The sequence below is a fragment of the Saimiri boliviensis genome, chromosome 17, assembly GCF_048565385.1.
Source record: "Saimiri boliviensis isolate mSaiBol1 chromosome 17, mSaiBol1.pri, whole genome shotgun sequence".
In the NCBI taxonomy this organism is placed as follows: domain Eukaryota; kingdom Metazoa; phylum Chordata; class Mammalia; order Primates; family Cebidae; genus Saimiri; species Saimiri boliviensis.
This window is the reverse complement of record NC_133465.1, coordinates 20,736,266-20,758,665: the sequence shown is the minus strand read 5'-3', so window position 1 is coordinate 20,758,665 and position 22,400 is coordinate 20,736,266. Positions and strand designations below refer to the sequence as shown.

Genomic DNA, 22,400 nt, shown 5'->3' with positions numbered 1-22,400 from the left:
CTGCTCCTTCTTGTGGCCGGGGACGCTGTGACCTCGGGTTCATTCTGTGGCCCTCAGCCCCTCCGCTTGCCCCTCCACGCTGTCTCAGTACTTCCTCTCCATCTGCAGCCCTGAGCTGCCTCCGGGAGGAGAGGAGCAGGCCGGCGTGTGCCACTTTGTCCTGGCATCTGCATTTCGGCCGCAGAACTTGGGGTTGAGCCGTAGCCAGGCGAGTAGTGGACCCCAGCCTCCCCGGACCCCAGCCTTCCCCGGACCCCAGCCTCCTCAGACCCCGGCCTCCCCGACCCCAGCCTCCTCGACCCTGGCCTCCTCGGACCCTGGCCTCCCCAGACACCAGCCTCCCCGGACCCTGGCCTTCCCAGACTCCGGCCTCCCTGGACCCTGGCCTCCCCACCTCATTTCCTGGCTATTGGACGCAGGCCTTTCTGTGGGGGCTCTGGAGATCAGGCTGAAATTTACTGACGTTTCGCAATTTGGTTCTGCCAAAAGGTGAGGGGATGGCCATGCTCTTTAAAGCAGTCAGCCTGTCCCAGGAATCCATGCTTCTGATGGGAAAGCCATTTGTGTGTGGTTTCTGCTTAGAAGGCCTCAGCAGTTTTAAGTTTTCTAAGCAGTGATTAGTGGCATGGTGAGGGCCTGATCCACGGGACCGTTCTGTCCTGGAGGAGAGAGTCAAGTCTTGCTGCAGCCTCAGAAACTTGACCCTCTGCCATTTTATTTCTGTGGCACCAGCAGCTCCAGGAGCCAGCCCAGGGAAGGTGCCCACACACCTGTCCTGGGGCTGTCCGCCGATGGCCGCCCCGCATTGAGCTGTCTTTGGAAACTAAAGCTGGGGAGACGGGCTGTGCCTGCTTCTGAGCATTATGTGCGGTTATACCTTGGGAGTGCACTCCCCGGGCGTGTTGCGTTCATCTTGTCTGCAGAAGGAACCTCCTGCTTTCTTCCCTCCTGACTCAGCTCCAGGTGCCGCCTGGCCCCCCTGAAGGGAGTGAGTGAGCAAAGCCCTCCTAGAGGAAGAGCCCTCCTTTGGAAACTCAAGGCATGGCCTTTCTCACCGAGTGTGTGCGTTCGCTTGTGGTCACCTTCCTTTGACCCACAGGTCAAAGGACCCCTCTGGGATCCGCACACGGTGTCTGGTATCAGGCCCCCACCTAGGAAGTGGACTGCCGACCGCGGGGAACAGGATGCCCGGGACGCATTTGCTGCTGCTTCCTCTGTGTCCCAAGCACGAGCAGGAGCAGGAGCAGCGCTCTCCTCCCCAGGCCCCGGGGCTCTGTGGGGAAGGCAGAAGATGACCCGTGGGAAAGGGATTTGAAAGGGCTGAGATGTCAGGTGATTCTGCTTTTCCTTCACTGTTGTTCTAAGCACTGAGGATTCGGGACTCTCTGCGCACACACCACGTGCCTGTCTTGGTTAGGAATTATTTACAAGGAGCAGAAATGGACTTGAGCTACCTTGGGTCAGACTGTCCGAACACAGTGGTTCATGGCAGGGGTGCCTGGACACAGGAACGGTGTCTAGCTGGGAGTGGAGCGGCCCGCATGGGGTGTCAGAGCAGGTTGCTCTTGCTCCTTGGGGGCTGTCCCGCTTCTCCCCTTCGCTCCCGCCTGACTCTGGTGAGTTTCCTACCCCTCCTCATCTGTCCTCTCTGCCAGCTGCACCTCTCTCTGCTCTGCCTGGCCCGGCGAGGCGATCCCGGCCTGCCCCTGACATGAGTTCGTGGTTCTCACCTCCATGTTGTCTCAGCTCTTCTCTCCCTTCTCTCATCCTGCCACATGTAGGAAAAGATCGCCGTTTGTCTGTGGAGGTAAAGGGACAAGGCCACTGGCCCCAGGGGACAAGGACGTGGAGTGAGGGGGAGGGAGCCCAGCTGCCCCTGAGGCTGAGACCCAATGAGGTGCCCTCCTATAGCCTGCTGTAGCACATGGTTTGGGAAGCACCCTACTGTTTTTTGAGACGGAGGCTCACTCTGTTGCCCAGACTGGAATGCAGTGGTGTGACCTCAGCTCACTGCAACCTCGGCCTCCCAGTTCAAGCAATTCTCTCTCCTCAGCCTCCCGAGTAGCTCGGATTACAGGCACCCGCCACCACGCCTGGATACTTTTTGTATTTTTAGTGGAGATGGGGTTTTGCCTTGTTGGCCAGGCTGGTCTTGAACTCCTGACCTCAGGTGATCTACCTGCCTCAGCTTCCCAAAGTACTGGGATGACCAGCGTGAGCCACCGTACTGGCTGGGAAGCTCCGATCTTAATGAATTCATCTTTGTATCTAATTTCTGAGTTCCCAGGAGAGAGCGTGATTGGTCTTAGATCAAGCGTGCACACCCACTGTGATCGCTGTGGCCTAAGGAAGGGCATGGGTGGGGCGGGGACTGGCATCTCAGGGGAGGGGCCGGCGAGGAAGCCAAGCCTGTAACACAGCCAGACAGGCCTCTTTCCTTTCTCGAGGAGAAGATTGTGGTCCTGCTGTAACCCCATGGCATCTGGCACAAGTACCTGGTAGGTTTGAGCTGCTCATTAAACGTGTATTGATGAAAGGTGACCAGGCACATGTGTGGTGTGGAGCCAGTGCCCTGCTGAGCAGCGTTTTGAAACAGGCACTTGGCGGATCCAGCAAACCTCTGTCATCTGCCCACGCTCCCCACCCCACTACCTGGCGATACAGCCTCAGACCAGCCTCAGCTTCTCCACCTTTTGCCTGTAACATCTGGGGCCTTCCCGCTGCCTTCCACTTTCTTGTTACCATCTGAAGCCTCAAACGGAGAAGTTAACCAGCAAGGCAGGCCGCCTGTGCTTTTCTCTCAGCAGGAGGCATTTGGAACCAATCCTGCGGCTGTTTGGAAGTAAAACGACACACACTAACACCGCATTGTAAAAATGGCTTTCCGGCCACAGCCTTGGGCTTTTGTGTTTCGATGGAAACGCCCATCTACATTTCCTGCTTTGTTTTTTGTTAATGGCCAGGCAGTAACCTGGCAAATGCCACTAATTTTTAAATCCTGCTCCTGTTAAGCTGTAGCAGTACCTTTTAGAGATGAGTAATCGGCCAGCCTTAGTGGCTCACACCTGGTATCCCAGCACTTTGGGAGGCCAAGGCAGGTGGATCACCTGAGGTCAGGAGTTCGAGACCAGCCAGGCCAACATGGCGAAACCCGGTCTCTACTAAAAATACAAAAATTAGCCGGGCGCGGTGGCTTAAGCCTGTAATCCCAGCACTTTGGGAGGCCGAGGCGGGTGGATCACGAGGTCGAGAGATCGAGACCATCCTGGTCAACATGGTGAAACCCCGTCTCTACTAAAAATACGAAAAAACTAGCTGGGCGTGGTGGCGCGTGCCTGTAATCCCAGCTACTCAGGAGGCTGAGGCAGGAGAATTGCCTGAGCCCAGGAGGCGGAGGTTGTGGTGAGCCGAGATCGCGCCATTGCACTCCAGCCTGGGTAACAAGAGCGAAACTTCGTCTCAAAAAAAAAAAAAAAAAAAAAATACAAAAATTAGCCGAGTGTGGTGGCACACGCCTGTAATCCGAGCTACTCGGGAGGCCGAGGCAGGAGAATCACTTGAAGCCAGGAGACGGAGGTTGCAGTAAGCCGAGATTGCACCACTGCAATCCAGCCTGGGGGACAGAGCAAGACTCCATCTCCAAAAAAAAAAAAAGAGAAAAAACGAAATCAACATTCAGTAATTGGAAATGAATTGTCAGTGGCTGGCGGCCTCGAAAAGGTGACAGGGACACAGGGAACCTCTGCTTAATTTATAGTGTTTCATCTTCCATCCTTCTCCCACCCCGCTTTATACCAACTTTATGTAGCAGAAAGAGACGGGAGTTGATGTTGGTCTGGAAGGGCAGGGAACGTGATACTTTGTTCTGTATTTACTCCTGTCTTTATTTCTATATTGGGCTTGTAGCTCTTTTTTCCTTACTCTACATGAATCACTTGGATGCATAAGTTTAAAGACATATGTTTGCGGCTCTCCCACATCTGTCTTGAATTTCATGTTTTCCGTCCTCTCTTCTGCTTTCCAAACAATTTACCTCCCTCTCTCTTTCTCCTGCTGTTACTGATTTCACTGTGCGATGGAACCCTTTCATTCCAGGAGCTGGTGGAGGGGAAGAAAGCCAGCCACAGTCCGTTTCTGTATAAAGGCATCTTGGCACAGGGTGGCCACAGTTTCTTAGTACAGGACACTATTCCTTTTGTGATGAACGTGGCTGGTCCGCCGCAGTGGGCTGAGGCTGGGTGCAGAGCTGAGGATGTGCGGGGCTTGTCGGATTCCCAGTGAGGTGACGTTGTCACCGCTGTGGACCTATCCAGTCCAGAGCAGAGAGAGAGCTTCACATGCCAGGTTTTGGGCAGAACGGTCCCTTCTGACTTCTTCCTCTGATCTCTTTTTCCAGCCTGGGAATTTCTTCTATCATTGTAAATGTTTCCTTTCCTCTCCGTGTGCTAGGGCTGGGGCTCAGTGGCGACTTCCTGGCACAGGAAAGTGGGAACGAGGGGTTTATGACCGGGCGCTCAGAAAGTTCTGCCAAGAAACACCTTTCTATGCAGCCAAGAAGGAAAAAAAAAATCCCTGACGGAATAACAATCAAATAGGAAATTGAAAACGGGGCTGTGCTGAGGACTCCTGGCTCCGGTGGAACAGGAGCACGGAACCGTAAGCACCTCCGTTGTTCTCACGGGGCTGCGCTGAGTGCTCACGGCTCCGCGGTGGGACGGGTGCACACGGTGCAGGACCGAAAGATATCTCCGCTGTTCTCACAGGCCACACTTCCTGCTCTTATTTTCATTTGCAGAGCGGACGTGGACAGGCTCACCCTGTTGACTTGTAATTTATAAGAGCATTTAAATGGCGCTGTAGGCGCTATGCGGTCACATTCCTAATCTAGAAGCTTCAGAGAGTTTTGAGGCTATTTGCCTAATGTTAAAAAATGTTATTATTTGTTTTTGTTTTCTTTTTTGAGACGGCGTTTTGCTGTTGTCGCCCAGGCTGGAGTGCAGTGGCACAATCTCAGCTCACTGCAACGTCCGCCTCTTGGGTTCAAGTGATTCTCCTGCCTCAGCATCCCAAGTAGCTGGGACTACAGGCACCTGCCACCACGCCTAGCTAATTTTTTTGTATTTTTAGTAGAGACGGGGTTTCACCATGTTGACCGCGATGGTCTCAATTTTCTTGGCCTCCCAAAGTGCTGGGATTACAGGCATGAGCTGCCATGCCCAGCCAATATATTTATTATATATTTATTTTTGAGATGGGAGTCTCACTCTTTCCCCCAGGCTGGAGTGCAGTGGCGTAATCTCGGCTCACTGCAGCCTCCACCTCCCGGATTTAAGCGATTCTCCTGCTTCAGCCTCCCAAGTAGCTGGGATTACAGGCCCCCACCACCACGCCTGGCTAATTTTTGTATTTTTAGTAGAGATGGGGTTTTTGCCATGTTGGCCACTCTCATCTCGAACTTTTGACCTCAGGTGATCCGCCTGCCTCAGCCTCCCAAAGTGCTGGAATGACAGGTGTGAGCCACTATGCTTGGCCTGTTTGCCTGGTTTCTTTTCCACAAAGCAGCTTACCGAGTAGCTGCTGGGAGCCGTGAGAATGTGTGAAGACGGAATGCTGGCCTGCTGTGGCTCGTGCTGTGGCTCGTGCTGTGGCTCAGGCTGTGGCTCATGCTGTGGCTCAGGCTGTGGCTCATGCTGTGGCTCACTCTGTGGCTTGTGCTGTGGCTCACACTGTGGCTCCAGGTCAGATGTGGGAGCTTGTAGCCCACCCTTCATCTGCCTGAGCATCGTCATCATAATGATCCCCATTTACTTAGTGTCTCCCACATGTAAGGCAGTGACGATCAAAGTGGCCTCAGATTTAGGCCCTGGAGGCCTCGTCTACTGAGGGAGAGGTGAGGTGGTCTCTGGATGTGAGTCCGTAGGAGGAGGGCACTAGGATTCTGGGAGGTGGAGTTCTCTTTCACTCTCAGCCTGGTGGATCGTCTCCCATCTTCCCGTAGCTCCTGAACTGACCTTTCTCCTGCAGCTGCTGCTCCTGGGAGTTCTGTCACATGTGGTGAGTCCACGCTGGACATGTCCGTTCGGTGCTGTGTTGGAAGTTAGTGGAAAACAGAGCCCGGGGCTCTGGGGTCCCGTCCTCGGGCACCTGCACTGACCCTGTCTCCGGGGGACAGGTCTGTTTTCAGCTGAAGAGGGCATCTTGGCATGGGTTTTTGTTTTAGTTTTTAAAAACAGGCCGGGCTTAGTGGCTCATGCCTGTAACCCCAGGACTTTGGGAGGCCAAGGCATGCAGACTGCCTGAGGTCAGAAGTTTGAGACCATCCTGGCCAACATGGTGAAACCCCGTGTCTACTAAAAATCCAAAAATCAGCTGGGCGTGGTGGTGTGCGCCTGTAGTCCTAGCTACTAGGGAGGCTGAGGCAGGAGAATTCCTTGAACCTGGGAGGTGAAGGTTGCAGTGAGCCGAGATCACACCTCTGCACCCCAGCCTGGGTGACAGAATAATACTCTCTCTCAAAAAAAGAAAGAAAGAAAGAAACCTTGTACTTGGAAACCTACCATATTTTTGCATTTTTTGCTGAGCCCTTTCATTGGCTGTCACACATGATTGCCTCATGGCTTGTACTGAGCCACAAAGGATGGGAGGTTGGGATTGGGGTGAGCTGGTGACATCTGCCCCCTTCCAGCTACGGAGGGCCAGGGCCAGACAGATCACAGCCTTGACAGGTATATTTTTCAGCAGATTCCCCGAAGCTACAGGGAATGGCACTTTTCCCTCCACAGAGTCTTTATTCCTATGCTTCTGTTCTTCCTTTTCCTTTCTTTTTGACCTGAAGGGTTCTGGAAAGGTCTGGAGTGAAAGCAGTCAGGTTTGTGTCTCTTTGTTAACGAGCATGGCATTCTCCGTGGAACCGGTGTGACAACGCATCCCCCAAAGTCCACTGCCGATCAAGGCCCCTGCGGTCACCTGGAAAGGTGCTGCTCAGAGTGGGCGTGTCTGAGCTCTTTCCTGGTGATGTCAGCAAGAGACCCAGGACACCATGAGCCGCAGAAACCCTGTCCCCGTGGAAGTGGTTGCTGCTGGGACGGGGGTACTTCTACTCCAGATGGACGCTGGCTCCTTGTTCCCCACCCTGTGCAAACTCCCGGCCGTGGGCTTAGATCTCTCTCTGTGGAGCATATGGGCTGTGATCACCAGCCACTGCGTGCCGTTGCAAATCACTGTGCCAGCGGAGGCTTTCACACAAGCTGGGGCTTTAGGAAATCCCTTCCGTCAGCCTGTGAGGGCCGCTGCGTGGGGACGCAGCCTTTCCTCCGTCTGTGCTGTCATACAGCCTGGCAGCCGCATGCCGTGTGCTCCCGCTAACTGCTCATCTCCTGGCTGGCGGGGCCATTAGGGCAGGAAGTCTGATAGTGCAGTCCCTGAACCCCCAGAATCACTGTCACAAACAAGGTGGGGTTCCCTCTGCTGGGTCCTGGACTCCCCACACTGGCGGGGGACCAGAGGATTTAAATGTTCTGCGTTCGGCACTTTTGAAAGGGTGGGACGAAAACACGGATGTGTTTGTCTTTGTGGTTGTTACTTTTTATCTCACTAATTTGTTGTTGACTGAATTCAGTCTGAAAGGGCAGCTTGCTTGCTTTCCTTTCTTTTCTTTCTCTGTTTCTCGCTCTCTTTCTCTCTCCTTTTTTGAGACAGAGTCTAGCTTTGTGGCTCAGGCAGGTGCTATCTCGGCTCACTGCAGCCTCTGCCTCCTGGGTTCAAGCGATTCTCCTGCCTCAGCCTCCCGAGTAGCTGGGATTACAGGCACGGGCCACCACACCTGGCTAATTTTTGTATTTTTAGTAGGGACGGGATTTCTCCATGCTGGTCCGGCTGGTCTTGAACTCCTGACCTCAGATGATCCTTTCACCTCGGCCTCCCAAAGTGCTGGGATTGCAGGCGGGAGCCGCTGCGCTTGGCTGGAACCCTCACTGTGTACCAAGCAGTGGTGTCAGCCCTGCACATACATCAATCCAGGTAGTTCCCACGGCAGAGTATGAAGCAGTGTCGTTATTATCCTCATTTTACTCATGAGGAAACTGATACTCAGAGAGGGTATGACATGCTGGAGTTCACTCCATGGTTTATAGCAGAGCTGGGGTTTAAACCCAGGCAGTCTGGCTCCAGGACCGCATTCTCCATCATTTTCTCTATCCCATACTGCCCTCCAGCAAACACAAGTACTGAATGAAGATTTCACCGACCAGCGAGGACCCAACTCAACCCTGAGCTGCCGATTCTTGTTGGAACGAACGCGCCGGAGGGCGGGTGTGTGAGATAGTTCTGCGCACATGTTTGATTAACATTCTGAGCCCTTCCCTGCAGCGCTGGTAAACTAGAAGGCAGCCAGTCCTCCTCCTGGCCCTTTTTCTGCTCGTTTCTCCTGGCAGGTGGCCTGACCTGCCATATGCGGTTGCAGCCTCACATTTTTACATTGTGGCCAAATATTTGTAACTTAAAGTTTACCATTCTCACGGTTTTCTGCTTCTAAATGGTAAGGTAGACAAGGTGTCTCACCACCTTCATTTCCCTGTGGCACTTCCATTCGAGTGTTGTAAATCACAGCTGATCAGCTCTGTTGGTTGCCAAGCTCAGCTAGGTCATCTGTACACAGGTTAGAAAATTCACCGTTCTGGCTCAGCATGGTAGCTCACACCTGTAACCCCAGCACTTTTGGAGGCCAAGGTGGGCGGATCTCCTGAGGTCAGGCTTTCGAGACCAGCCTGGCCAACATGGTCAAACCCCGTGTCTACGAAAAATAAAAAAAAAATAGCGGGGCATGCTGGTGGGCTCCTGTAGTCCCGGCTACTCAGGAGGCTGAGACAGGAGATTCCTTGAAACCAGGAGGTGGAGGTTGCAGTGAGCCGAGATTGCACCATTGCACTCCGGCCTGGGGGACAATAGTGAGACTCTGTCTCAAGAAAAAAAGAAAAAAGAAGATGGCATGGGGGCTGGGCACTGTGGCTTGTACCGGTCACACAGCACTTTTGGAGGGGGGAGAATGGCTTGACCCAGGAGTTCAAGGTTACAGTGAGCTGAGGTCATGCTGCTGCATTCCAGGCTGAACAACAGAATAGACCCTGTCTGTACAAACCAAAGCACAGAGCGGGCAGGGATAACAAAAACAATGACAGTAACAGTGATAGCAGCTACGCTAGGTGTGGTGGCTCACGCCTGTAATCCCAGAACTCTAGGAGGCTGAGACAGGAGGGACGCTTGAGCTTGGGAGCTCGAGACCAGCCGGGGATGCGTGGTGAGACCCTGTCTCAATAAAACATCAGAAAATTAGCCAGGCGTAGTGGTGTGTGACTGTACTCTAACTACTCAGAGGCTGACGTGGGAGGATCATGTGAGCTGGGAGGTTGAAGCTGCAGTGAGCTGAGATTGCCCCACTGCACTCCAGCCTGGGCGACAGAGCAAGACTCTGTCTCAAAAGAATGATGATAATAATAGTGGCAGCTAAGCTAGGTATGGTGGCTCACACCTGTAATCCCAGCACTTTGGGAGACTCAGGTAGGAGGATCGCTTGAGCCTGGGAGGTGGAGGCTATAGTGAGCCATGATTTGGCCACTGCACTCCAGCCTGGACGACAGAATGAGACCCACACTCTGTGTCAGGTCCTTAGCAGAAAGCAGTTAACCCTTATGTCAGACCTAATTCTGGCCAGGCTTTGTGCTGAAGGATCTGTGTAACTCATCTGCACAATAGTTCAGTGCAGTGTAGGGTCTGTTACCTGCATTTTGCAGCTGAGGAAAACAAGACAAGTGAGAGGCGTGACCAGGGTCACCCACTAGTAAGTGGCTGGAACAGACCAAACGAACACGCTCTGGAGCCAGGACCTGTGCTCAGTAACCCCTGGTGCACGTCCTGCTGTGACCTTGGAGATGGCACCAGGGGGATTCCTGCTCTCAGGATAGATCGTGGGCTTTGGTTGTTGTGGGTTCTGAAGGGTGTGAGCATATTTAAGGCTCTTTTTTCTTTTTTGAGACGGAGTCTCACTCTGTCACCCAGGCTGGAGTGTAATGGCGCCATCTCGGCTAACTGCAGCCTCCACCTCGCCGGTTCAAACGATTCTTCTGCCTCAGCCTCCCAAGTAGCTGGGACTACAGGTGCCTGCCACTATGCCCTGCTAAGTTTTGTATTTTTAGTAGAGATGCGGTTTGGCCTTGCTGGCCAGGCTGGTCTCAAACACCTGACATCAGGTGATCCATCCGCCTCAGCCTCCCAAAGTGCTGGTATTGCAGGATTGAGCCACTGTGCCTGGCCAAGGGTCTGTTTTCTTTTCTTTTTCTTTTTCTTTTTTTTTTTTTGAGATGGAGTCTTGCTCTGTCGCCAGACGTCAGGCTGGAGTACAGTGGCGCAATCTCGGCTCACTACAATCTCTGCCTCCTGGGTTCAAGCAATTCTCCTGCCTTAGCCTCCCAAGTAGCTGGGACTACAGGCGCACACCACCACACCCAGCTAATTTTTGTATTTTTTTTTCAGTAGAGACGGGGTTTTACCATGTTGGCCAGGATGGTCTCAATCTCTTGGCCTCATGATCCACCCGCCTCGGCCTCCCAAAGTGCTGGGATTACAGGCATGAGCCAGTGCGCCCAGCCCAAGGCTCTGTTTTCAAATGCTACTCCAGGAAAGGATGGTTTTGATCGTGGTCAGCATTTGGCTGGAGGGCAGGGGTGACGTTTGCCCAAGAAGGCTCGGCTGACCTGGCCCAGGGGTTTGCTGATGAATCCTGCGTCTGCGTTGGCTTTGCCTTGATTCCACAGATTTGCAGCTGTTTTCAACAGAAGCTGTTGGAAAGAAAAGCTTAGACCCCCCAGTCAAGTGCAAGACCCAGCCCTTAGCATGGGGGGCAGATTCAGGCTTCTCAGAAATCACCAGGTTTCATGTCCCTGCAGCCTTTGTGGGTGCTGACTAATCCCACCCATGTTCCAGCTTCACTGGGCTTTCTCCTTTGCATTTTTGCAGTTTCCTGGTTCTCAGCCCTGTCCCTTCTGATGTTTTCTTCCTTGTTGCGTAGGTCCCTGTGAAAGCGTTTCTGGCCTGCATTCCTAGGATAGTTCCAACCGCAGCCTTGGACGCTTTACCAGAACCAACTGCCAGGTGGAGGAATGGGAACTTTCAAGTAACTGGATAGCCCATTTCGTCATCCTTTTCAGCTTTTGCCAAGCTGAGCTAATGTCGTCTCCTCTTTCTTTTTCCTCTCTCTTCTCCGTGGCCTTGCTTCTGAACTTGATGAGCTGATAGTGAGCAGTAGGGTTGTAGGTGCTGGGGTTTTGCTGTGACGTTCCCCACTGTGCCGCGTGGCCTCTGGGTGGTTGTGGTAGGAGGCCGCTCAGCAAGTGGAAGGATCATCAGAATGCACCCCACGGCCGGGCGCGGCGGCTCATGCCTGTTATCCCAGCACTTTGGGAGGCGGAAACAGGAGGAATGCTTCAGCTCAGGAGTTCGAGACCACCTTGGGACGAATAGCAAGACCCTGTCTCAACAAAACATCAAAAAATTAGCTAGGCCTGGTGGTGTGCGACTGTAGTCCCAGTGACTCAGGAGGCTGAGGCAGGAGAACCGCTTGAACCCAGAAGGTGGAGGTTGCAGTGAGCTGAGATCCTGCAGCTGTACTCCAGTCTGGGTGGCAGAGCAAGACTGTGTCTCAAAAGAAAAAAGGGACAGAATGCACCCTGGGTGGGAAAGTTGCCAGGGTGATCTCTAGGCAGAGTGAACACTGGACGTAGAGTCATCTGCTATTTCCCAGCTGCTGCAGTGACGGGCAGCACAGCCCTGTTGAGACAGGGTCTCACCCCGTCACTCATTCTGGGGTGCAGTGACCACATCACAGCTCACTGTAGCCTCGACCCCAGGGCTCAAGGCCTCCTCCCACCTCAGCCTCTCAAGTAGCTGGGGCTACAGGAGTGGCCAGCACGCCCAGCTAATTTTTTGTATTTTTTTGTGGAGCGACGGGGTTTCTCCATGTTGCCCAGGCTGGTCTTGAACTCCTGAGCTCAGGCGATCCAGCCGCCTCGGCCTCCCAAGGTGCTGGGATAACAGGCGTGAGCCACTGCGCCCGGCCTAGCACAGCCCTTGTGAAGGGCACACGTCCCCATTCACCTTTTTTCTCCAGCAGCCAGCAGAATGTGAGCTCTTGCCCTCGCTCCTGCCTCCTGATTCAAAGGCTGCCGGGAACTCCCCGGCCCTTGTCCCTCCCATGCTCTTTTGTGCTAGGCTGCCTGCATTTCACACTTCAGTCTTAAATGAAGCAGACATTCCTTTCAGAATCAGATGCGGTGTCGGAGTTCTGTGAGAGGCCAAAAGCAAAATCCACTGTGAGTCAGAAAGAGTTCTTGAGGCCTCTTTGAAAGGGACCTCCCAAAGTGCTGGAATTACAGGTGTGAGCCACCGCGCCGGCCAGAGCAGCTTTAAAATACCTTCCTCCTTATGCCGGGCACGGTGGCTCACGCCTGTAATCCCAGCACTTTGGGAGGCCGAGGCAGGTGGATCACGAGGTCAAGGGATCGAGACCATCCTGGTCAACATAGTGAAACCCCGTCTCTACTAAAAATACAAAAAATTAGCTGGGCATGGTGGTGTGTGCCTGTAATCCCAGCTACTCGGGAGGCTGAGGCAGGAGAATTGCTTGAACCCAGGAGGTGGAGGTTGTGGTGAGCTGAGATCGCGCCATTGCACTCCAGCCTGGGTAACAAGAGGGAAACTCCGTCTCAAAAAATAAATTTAAAAAAATAAAAATAATAAATAAGTAAATAACTTCCTTTCAAGTAACTGGATAGCCCATTTCATCATCCTTTTCAGCTTTTGCCTCGTTTATGCTTTTCTAGCCACAGCCCTGTTTTTCTCTTCCCTTTACAGTGGAACTGTTTGCTTTTTGTAGAGACAGGTTCTCGCTACATTACCCAGGGTGGTCTCAAACTCCTGGCCTCAAGCTACCTGAAGTCAAGGCCTCCTGCCTCGGCCTCCCGGAGTACTGGGATGACAGGAGTGAGATGCCACACCTGGCTGGGACTGTCAAGAGAATCCTGTGGTCATTACCTCAGCCGCTTCTCTGCGACTTTCTCTGTCTCTGTGTAACCTCTCTCCTCTGCAGGGCTCTCCTCTGTGTCCCATGTTGGCAGGAGGACTCAGGTTTGTGGGGTCACAGACCCACGTGAGGTGCGTGCACTGGGCAGAGCTGCACCCACCCTTCCCTCCTCCAGGCCAGTCGGCCACAGCCTCATCCCCTCACTGGCCCCCCAACCCCGTCAGCTTGGTACGTGACTCTGCCATATTCCGTGGCCTGTTTTCTGTCCTCATCGTCCTTGGCATCTCCACAGCATCTGACACCAGGCGCCCGCGCTCTCCTCTCCGAGGCACTTTCTTTACCTGGCTGTTGGGACTCCAGGGCCCCCTATCCCCTCCTCACCCAGTGCCTCTTCCCAGCCTCCCATGTCTGTGATCCCTGGCTCTGCCTTGGGGTCTCGTGTGTAGCCTTATCCGCTCCTTGGATGGCCTCTTCCAGTCCTGTGACCATTACTCTCTTCTTGTCACAGACGATGCTGACTTTTATATCCCCACTGAGTCTCTATCGCTAAATCTAGTAACTTGAAATCTCCACTTGCACATGTAATAGCACCTGGGGGTTGACCTTCCAGCCTTGACTTTCCCTCTCAAGCTCACTCCTCCTCGACTGCTCCTCACCCTGGCTCACACCTCCCTTGATGCTTGTATACCTATGTGACAAACGTGGCTGGTGCACAGTAGGTGCTTAGTTAATATCTGTTGAATGACTTCTAGCACTTGCCAGTCATAAAACATAGCGGGGTAAAAAACTGTGCTCACTACAGCATATCTCCTACACATCAGTAAGTCAGCGAAAAGCAACATTTACAGTGTTGGTGAGAGTATAAATTAGTTCAACCATCATGGAAGACAGTGTGGCGATTCCTCAGAGATCTAGAACCAGAAATACCATTTGACCCAGCGATCCTGTTACTGGGTATATACCCAGAGGATTATAAATCGTTGTATTATGAAGACACATGCACACATATGCTCCTTTCGGCACTATTTACAATAGCAAAGACTTGGAACCAACCCAAATGCCCATCAGTGATAGATAAAGAAAATGTGGTACATACATGCCATGGAATACTATGTAGCCATAAAAAGAATGAGTTCATGCCCTTTGCAGGGGCATGGATGGAGCTGTAAACCATTATCCTCAGCAAACTAACATAGGAACAGAAAACCAAACACCTCATGTTCTCACTTATAAGGGGCAGCTGAATAATGAGGACTCATGGACACAGGGAGGGGAACATCACACACTGGGGCCTGTTGTGGGCTGGGGGGCTAGGGGAGGGACAGCTTTAGGAAAAATACATAAAGCATGCAGGACTTAAAACCTAGATGATGGGTTGATGGGTGCACATGTATCCTGGAATTAAAAAAAAAAAATAAGCAACAGAAATGAGGTGATAATGTTGGCAAGGGCACTAGAAAGCAGGCTCTCTCATTTCCACTGTGGGGATGTAAGATGGTCCGGGCCGGATGCAGTGGCTTACGCCTGTCCTTCCAGCACTTTTAGAAGCTAAGGTGGGCAGATCACGAGGTCAAGAGATTGAGACCATCCTGGCCGACATGGTGAAATCCCGTCTCTACTAAAAATAACAAAAATTAGCTGGGCGTGGTGATGCATGCCTGTAGTCTCAGCTACTCGGGAGGCTGAGGTAGAAGAATCGCTTGAACCCAGGAGTTGGAGGGTGCAGTGAGCCAAGATCGCACCATTGCACTCTAGCCTGGCGACAGAGGGAGACTCTCTCTCAAAAAAAAAAAAGAAAAAAAAAAAAAAAAAAGATGAAAATGATTGAATTTTCCTGGTTCAAAAAATAATTCTTGGGGGGAAAAAATCACTGGAAAGAAGTTGGGAAACATAGCAAACCACAAAAATTGAGATTAAAAATTACCCATGACTCACCACTTAGGAAAGCTTAGACTTTTTTTTTTTTTTTTTTTTTTTGAGATGGAGTCTCGCTCTGTCAGCTGGAGTACAATGACGCGATCTCGGCTCACTGCACTCTCCACCTCCGGGGTTCAAGGGATTCTCCTGCCTCAGCCTCCTGAGTAGCTGGGATTACCGGCATGCACCGCCACCCCTGACTAATTTTTGTATTTTTAGTAGAGAAGGGGTTTCACCATGTTGGCCAGGCTGGTCTCAAACTCCTGACCTTGTGATCCGCCTGCCTTGGCCTCCCAAAGTGCTGGGATTACAAGTGTGAGCCACTGCACCCGGCCGCATTTATTTATTTATTTTTTTGAGATGGTGTCTCGCTCTGTCACCCAGGCTGGAGTGCAGTGGTGTGATCTCAGCTCCCTGGAACCTCCACCTCCTGGGTTCGAGCAGTTCTCCTGCCTCAGCCTCCCGAGTAGCTGGAATTACAAGCATGGGTCACCATGCCTGGCTAATTTTTGTGTTTTTAGTAGAGACAGGGTTTCTCCATGTTGGCCAGGCTGGTCTCAAACTCCTTACCTCAGGTGATCCTCCTGCCTTGGCTTCCCAAAGTGCTGGGACTACAGGCATGAGTCACTGTACCCGGCCCAGACACTGCATTTAATTATGTGGCTTTTGGGGCTTGGCGGTGAAGTTCAGGAGCACCCTGTTGCCCACCCACATGGCATTCACCCTGATGGCTGTGAGTCAACAAAGGAGGCTGGCCATACTTGTCTTCCCACGCTGGGCTTGGCATTCACATTTTCTCGGTTTCATTCCTCTGAGACCCTGGACCTCTGACGGTGTGCACGGCCAGCCTCAAGGATCGGCCGAGAGACTGAAGCGTGTTTTTTTGTGGCTCCAAGAGCTGGGGGTCGGGGCTGGCTCTAGGCATGGCTTCTCTGGTCTTCTGCAGGCTGAAAGGCACGTGTAACAGCGACTGTGATCGTTCAGGAGCAGGGGCCTGGTGAAAGGGTGAGGGGCAAATTGTAACTCCGTGGCCTTCTGCTGGAAAACCCGTCTCTTTTCCCTTGGTGGCAAGGGGCCGTGGCAGAGTGGCTGGCTGCTGTTGCTGCTGCCAGGGTGGAAAACCTTCCCTTCCTTCCTCAACCACGTGGTGGTCTCATTGTGCTGTGAATTTGCAGAATCCATCTTCATCTTCATGCTTTTTAGAGAGGTAGAAGGGCAGCCCCCTCCAGGATAAATGTCGTCTTCCATCATTTCCACCTCGGAGTCCCCGCACTGTCCCAGACCACGGGGGCAGCGGCGTTGTAGTGACCGTGCCCGTTTGCCCAGCAGCCCTGCGTAGAACCGATGATTCTTTTCTGTTTGCTTTGAGGCTTGCCCGTTCATCCAGCTTCCAGGCCTAAGAGGCTCTAAAGAACTCTGCAGGGAATCTGGTTTGGACTTAACCACCTTCTTTGGCTTTTTTCCTGCAGCTCAAACTCTGGAACAAATACCGAATTTCCAACATTCCATCGCTAATATTCCTAGACGCCACCACCGGGAAGGTCGTGTGCAGGAACGGGCTGCTGGTGATCCGGGACGACCCGGAAGGTAAGACCTCGGCACGAGCGGGTGGGCGTCCCGTGACCGTGACTGAGCGCCTCCCCCGCGCCCCTCCCCTAATCCTTGCGTCGGGTCCTCTCCTGATCCTGCCCTTCCCCCACGCCCCTCTCCTAAACCCTGCGTGGGGTCCTCTCCTGACCCCGCCCTCCCCTAATCCTTGCGTGGGGTCCTCTCCTGACCCCGCCCTTCCCCACGCCCCTAGTCTCTGCCCCATTGGTAGGGAGTACTTGTGAAACATACATACATGGGTGTGCGTGGCTAAGAGAGTATCATTCTGGTGAAATTACAGTATCCTCCATGGTTAGAAGATTTTTACGGGGATAGGAATGTCCCTCCTCGGGACTTCAATTCACAGGCCAAAAGAGATGGAATCCACAAAAAGGAGCCGGGCTCGGAGGCCCGAGGAGGCCGTGGGAGAGTGGGAGAGGAAAGGCCGTCGGAGAGCTCAGATCCCGGCTTCTAGTGCTGCTTCCGTGGCAGCGGCCCCTTCACAGCTAGAGGCAGGTTGAGTGGGGTTTTTCCTCCTTAAAATGTTACACAGCGAAGTCCCAGTGCCTGCCTAGCTTTCCTGGCTTGGCGGTCAGCGCACCTGATGCTTGGAGCTGCGGCCCTGCAGGCCTTAGTCTCGCTGGCCGCACATGGAGCTGCTCCTTCAGTCCCACTCAAGGCTGTCCACGTGGCTGCTTTCCCTCCTGCACTGGAGTGACAACAGGGCTGTGAATCTCCTTACCTCCCTTATCCATTCAGTGAGAACATTCAAGACTGCTCACACGTTTTCCCAGTTCAAATGTCACTAAAGGCCAGGCATGGTGGTGCACGCCTGTAATCCCAGCACTTTGGGAGGCCAAAGCTCATCACCTGAGGTCAGGAGTTTGAGACCAGCCTGACTAATATGGTGAAACCCTGTCTCTACTAAAATTACAAAAAAAAAGTAGCCAGGCATGATGGTGGGTGCCTGTAGTCCCAGCTACTCAGGAGGCTGAGGCAGGAGAATCGCTTTAACCTGAGAGATGGAGGTTGCAGTGAGCCGAGATTCCGCCACTGCACTCCAGCCTGGGCGACAGAGCAGGACTCTGTCTCAAGGGAAAAAAAAAAAAAAAAAAGACTGGTGCAGTGGCTCACACTTGTAATCCCAGCACTTTGGGAGGCTGAGGCGGGCAAATCAGGAGATCAGGAGGAGTTCAAGACCAGTGTGACCAACATGGAGAAACCCCATCTCTACTCAAAATAGAAAAATTAGCCAGTGTGTTGGCGGACACCTGCAGCCTCAGCTACTTGGGAGGCTGAGGTGGGAGAATGACTTGAACCCAGGAGGTGGAGGTTGCTGTGAGCTGCGATCACGCCACTACACTCCAGCCTAGATGACAGAGCAAGACTCTGTCTCCAAATAAATAAATAAATAAAGTTTAAAAAGTTACCTACTTCAAAGAATTGCCCTCAGTAAAAACCAGGGCGTGGTGGAAGCAAACACGAACCTTTTCCTTTGTTTGGAGACTGTCTCTGTCTCTCCTGGGCCGAGTGCTGTGGTGTGATCACAGTTCACTGCAGCCTGGACCTCCCAAGCTCACCTGATCCTCCTACGTGACTGGGACTACAGGTGTGTACCACCACATCAGCTGGGTTTTCATGATTTGTAAGACGGGGTCACCCTAGGCTGCCCAGGCTGGTCTCAAAGTTTTCGGCACAAGCAATCCACCCGCCTCGGCCTCCCAAGTGCTGGAATTATGGGGGCAGCCGGGGAGCCTGGCCGGGTGTGGACTCCTGAGCCCAACCTCCAGAGGGTGGTGGATTCTGCTTATTTCCGAGAGACCTGACCACCTGCGTGTTCAGCCAGCCTGTGCTCTCCTTGCAGTGGTCCCTGGACCATGCGGTAAGAAAACAGTGTTGAGTTGAGTCGGGGGCGTGTTATTCAGTCTCTCCACCTGGAGCTTAGCTGCCGTCAGAACATGGAGCATCTGGGCTGGGTGGGCTTTACTCTTTTCTTTTATTAGACTTAAATTCTCACTTGGTTCCCTCAGCCCTGTCAAGAGCCATTGAATCAGAATCTCAGGTTGTGGCCCAGTACCCTTGCATTTTAAAATCCCCCAGCTGGGGACTACCGAGATGGGATAGCTGGGATTGAATCCACAGTCCTGGGTATCAGGTGGACCCTGGGGCAGTGTCTACACCGAGCTCGCCATCAGAGTGACTGCAGAGCCTGTTTGGTTTTGCACAGACATCGCTGCGTTGCCCCTAACTCTCCAACCTCAGGATGTGACCTGGGCATGCGGACTTCTCAGAAGCCCCCAGAAGACAGTGACCATCTGGGTTTGGGAAGCGTTGCCTGGAGGGCAGGTGGTGGTTCCCCTTTGATTCCTGTGTCAGCTGCAGAGCCTGTGGACATGTGAACAAATTCCACGTGACAATGTCATCATGCCTGCTGCACTGAGGCCTCCTGGGTCCTAGGCCATCACGGAGAGTCGTAACCGCTCACCGTCTGTTTTCCGTTTCAGGTCTGGAGTTCCCCTGGGGCCCTAAACCATTCAGGGAGGTCATCGCTGGGCCCTTGCTGAGAAGTAGCGGGCAGTCCCTGGAGAGCAGCAGCCTGGAGGGCTCCCACGTGGGCGTCTACTTCTCGGCACACTGGGTGAGTGTTTGGCCCCCCTTTCTTTCGGACAGAAGGAAGCGGTGAGGTGGCCAGCAAGCCCGGCTGTGGCTGGTCTCTGGGAGTGAGATGGCCAGGCAGGAGTTTCCAGCTTCTCCTGTGCCCGAGGCCTGCTTGGCAATACGATTGTGAATGAAAAAAGCAGCAATAAATGAATTCTTTGGATGGGTCTATAAAATAGTCTATTTTTTTTTTTTGCCTGAGACAGGGTCTCGCTCTGTCGCCCAGGCTGGAGTGCAGTGGTGTGATCTTGGCTCACTGCATCCTCCACCTCCTGGGTTCAAGCGATTCTCCTGCCTCAGCCTCCCGAGTAGCTGGCATTACAGGCATGTGCTGCCACACCCAGGCAATTTTGTATTTTTAGTAGAGATGGGGTTTTACCATGTTGGCCAGGCTGGTATGGAACCCTGACCCAGGCTGGTATGGAACCCGCCTGCCTTGGCCTCCCAAAGTGCTGGGATTACAGACATGAGCCACTGTGCCCGGCCCTCTTCTTTTTTTTTTGAGACAGTGTCTCGCTTTATTACCCAGGCTGGAGTGCAGTGGTGTAATCTTGGCTCACTGCACCCTCCACGTCCCGGGTTCAAGTGATTCTCCAGCCTCAGCCTTTCAAGGAGCTAGGACGATAGGCACATACTGCCAAGCCCTGCTAATTTTTGCATTTTTAGTAGAGACAGGGTTTTACCATGTTGGCTAGGCTGGTCTCGAACTCCTGACCTCAAGTGATCCCCCCACCTCGGCTTCCCAAAGGGCTGGGGTTACAGGTGTGGGCTGCCACGCCCGGCCTGGATATTCCTTTTAATCCATGCGGGTGAGTCCATGCTGCCCGCTGCCTGCTCACACTGCACAGGGACAGTGTGCACGCTTGTGCTGGATGCTCACCTTTAAGAGAGGCAAGTTTATTTTTGTCTCATCATTCACTTTCATTCATTCAAGAGACTAGGTCTTTCTCTGTTGCCCAGGCCGGCCTCATACGCTGAGGCTCGAGCCATCTTCCTGCCTCAGCCCCCGGATAGCACGTCTCACGTCCACCCCTCTCGTGAACGGGATGTTGCTGTCCCGATCCCATTCATCCTGCTCCTCTGGCCTCCGATGGTGAGTGGTGGGACATGGAGAAGGGTCGTCACAGCGGGTCTCACCGTCCTGCCTTTCAGTGTCCGCCCTGCCGAAGCCTCACTCGGGTGCTGGTGGAATCCTACCGGAAGATCAAGGAGGCCGGCCAGAACTTCGAGATCATCTTTGTTAGTGCAGACAGGTCAGTCGCGTGGTGACAAACCTCGCCGGGCCCCTTTTCTGTGGGTGGCTGACATCTTTTTTTTTGGTTTTGAGATGGAGTGTCACTCTGTCACCAGGCTGGAGTGCAGTGGCATGATCTCGGCTCACTGCATCATCCACCTCCCGGGTGCAAGCAGTTCTCCTGCCTCAGCCTCCCTAGTAGCTGGGATTACAGGCGCCCACCACCATGCCCGGCTAATTTTTGTAGTTTTTAGTAGAGACATGGTTTCGCTATGCTGGCCAGGCTGGTCTTGAACTCCTGACCTCATGATCCACCCGCCTTGGCCTCCCAAAGTGCTGATAGATGATGTGAGCCTCTGCTCCTGGCTGAGAACCTCTTGTCATAAATCCTGGAGTATGTCCCCATTCAGGCCTGGATTGTTTGAGATTAGGACGCATCTTCTGATTTGCTCAGCTTTGCAGATTGTGGTGAAAAGACAAGGAAGGGGGAAGGTGGGAAGGAGCCGGAGACTGACGTAACCGGACACCTGTCTTGGGTGGCTGTTTTCTTAGCTCTGGCCACGCACTGTGTGCAGTGCTGTTTGAATGCACACAAATAAGGAACCACAAAACAGGAAGGGCGGACATTCTTCCTGGAGTAAGTCGGGTCCCCCTCGCTAAGGCCTCTCTTACTAGCAAGCTTCCTGCATCTCAAAACCTCCTCCCAGTATGGATGGAGTCACCTGCCGCCTCTGCCACTTACGTTCCTGTTCACAGCAGGACTGAGGTGCTGGCACACGGAGGGCACTTTGCTCTTGTTCCATCTGCCATGTCCACGCCATCCTGGGCGCGCTGTCGGCCCGCAGTCCCGCTCTGCCGTGCCGCGGCTCCCATCTCAGCCTGAAGCTGTGCCAGGTGCGGCTGTCAGTTTTTTTGAGACTGAGTCTCTCTCTCTGTCACCCAGGCTGGAGTGCAGTGGTGCAATCTCAGGTCACTGCAACCTCCGCTTCCCGCGTTCAAGTGATCCTCCCACCTCAACCTCCCGAGCAGCTGGGACTATAGACACACACCACCACACCTGGCTGATTTTTGTATTTTTAGTAGAGATGGGGTTTTGCCATGTTTCCTGACTGGTCTTGAGCTCCAGGGCTTATGTAATCCGCCCACCCTGACCTCCCAAAGTGATGGGATTACAGGCATGAGCCATCATACCTGGCCACAATCATTTTTGAAAGCTTTAAGCTTCAACTTTATTGAAGCATAATTTATGTTATAAAATGCATGCCTTTTAGGTTTACAGTTGAGTAATGTACGTGCGCATGTAATCACCACCATCACAGATAAGATACAGAACATTTTTGTCACTGTGTAGGTTCCATGGGTCAGTCTCTACCCATAAACCCCAGCCCCAAGGAATCCCCATCCACCTTCTGCCACTTGGGTGTGTCTTTCTGAGGGCTTTTTACCTGTAGAATCATAGGTTCTTAAGCCGGGCGCGGTGGCTCAAGCCTGTAATCCCAGCACTTTGGGAGGCTGAGGCGGGTGGATCACGAGGTCGAGAGATCGAGACCATCCTGGTCAACATAGTGAAACCCCGTCTCTACTAAAAATACAAAAAACTAGCTGGGCGTGGTGGCGCGTGCCTGTAATCCCAGCTACTTAGGAGGCTGAGGCAGGAGAATTGCCTGAACCCAGGAGGCGGAGGTTGCGGTGAGCTGAGATCGCGCCATTGCACTCCAGCCTGGGTAACGAGAGCGAAACTCCGTCTCAAAAAAAAAAAAAAAAAAAAAAAAAAAAGAATCATAGGTTCTTAAATTTGTGGACCCGTGTAAGTCGCTGTTTCATGCACAAACTAGAACTCTCATGGGTATACAGTGCCTGTGTACATCGAAACTCCCCAGTGTCTGTGTTGAGAAATGGAAAGCTAGACATGAGTTAAATTGCTGGGATGGG

General features: G+C 53.0%; 1 protein-coding gene across 1 annotated transcript in view; it reads left to right on the top strand.

The window, feature by feature from the left end:
• The window catches only part of NXN (nucleoredoxin), a 164,337-nt gene that overhangs the window by 114,565 nt on the left and 27,372 nt on the right, over positions 1–22,400 (top strand). Inside the window, exons 2-4 of the mRNA XM_039476541.2 lie at positions 16,459–16,576; positions 19,081–19,214; positions 20,387–20,487. Of these exons, the coding sequence (XP_039332475.1) occupies positions 16,459–16,576; positions 19,081–19,214; positions 20,387–20,487 (353 nt within the window). The remainder of the gene's footprint in view (positions 1–16,458; positions 16,577–19,080; positions 19,215–20,386; positions 20,488–22,400) is intronic.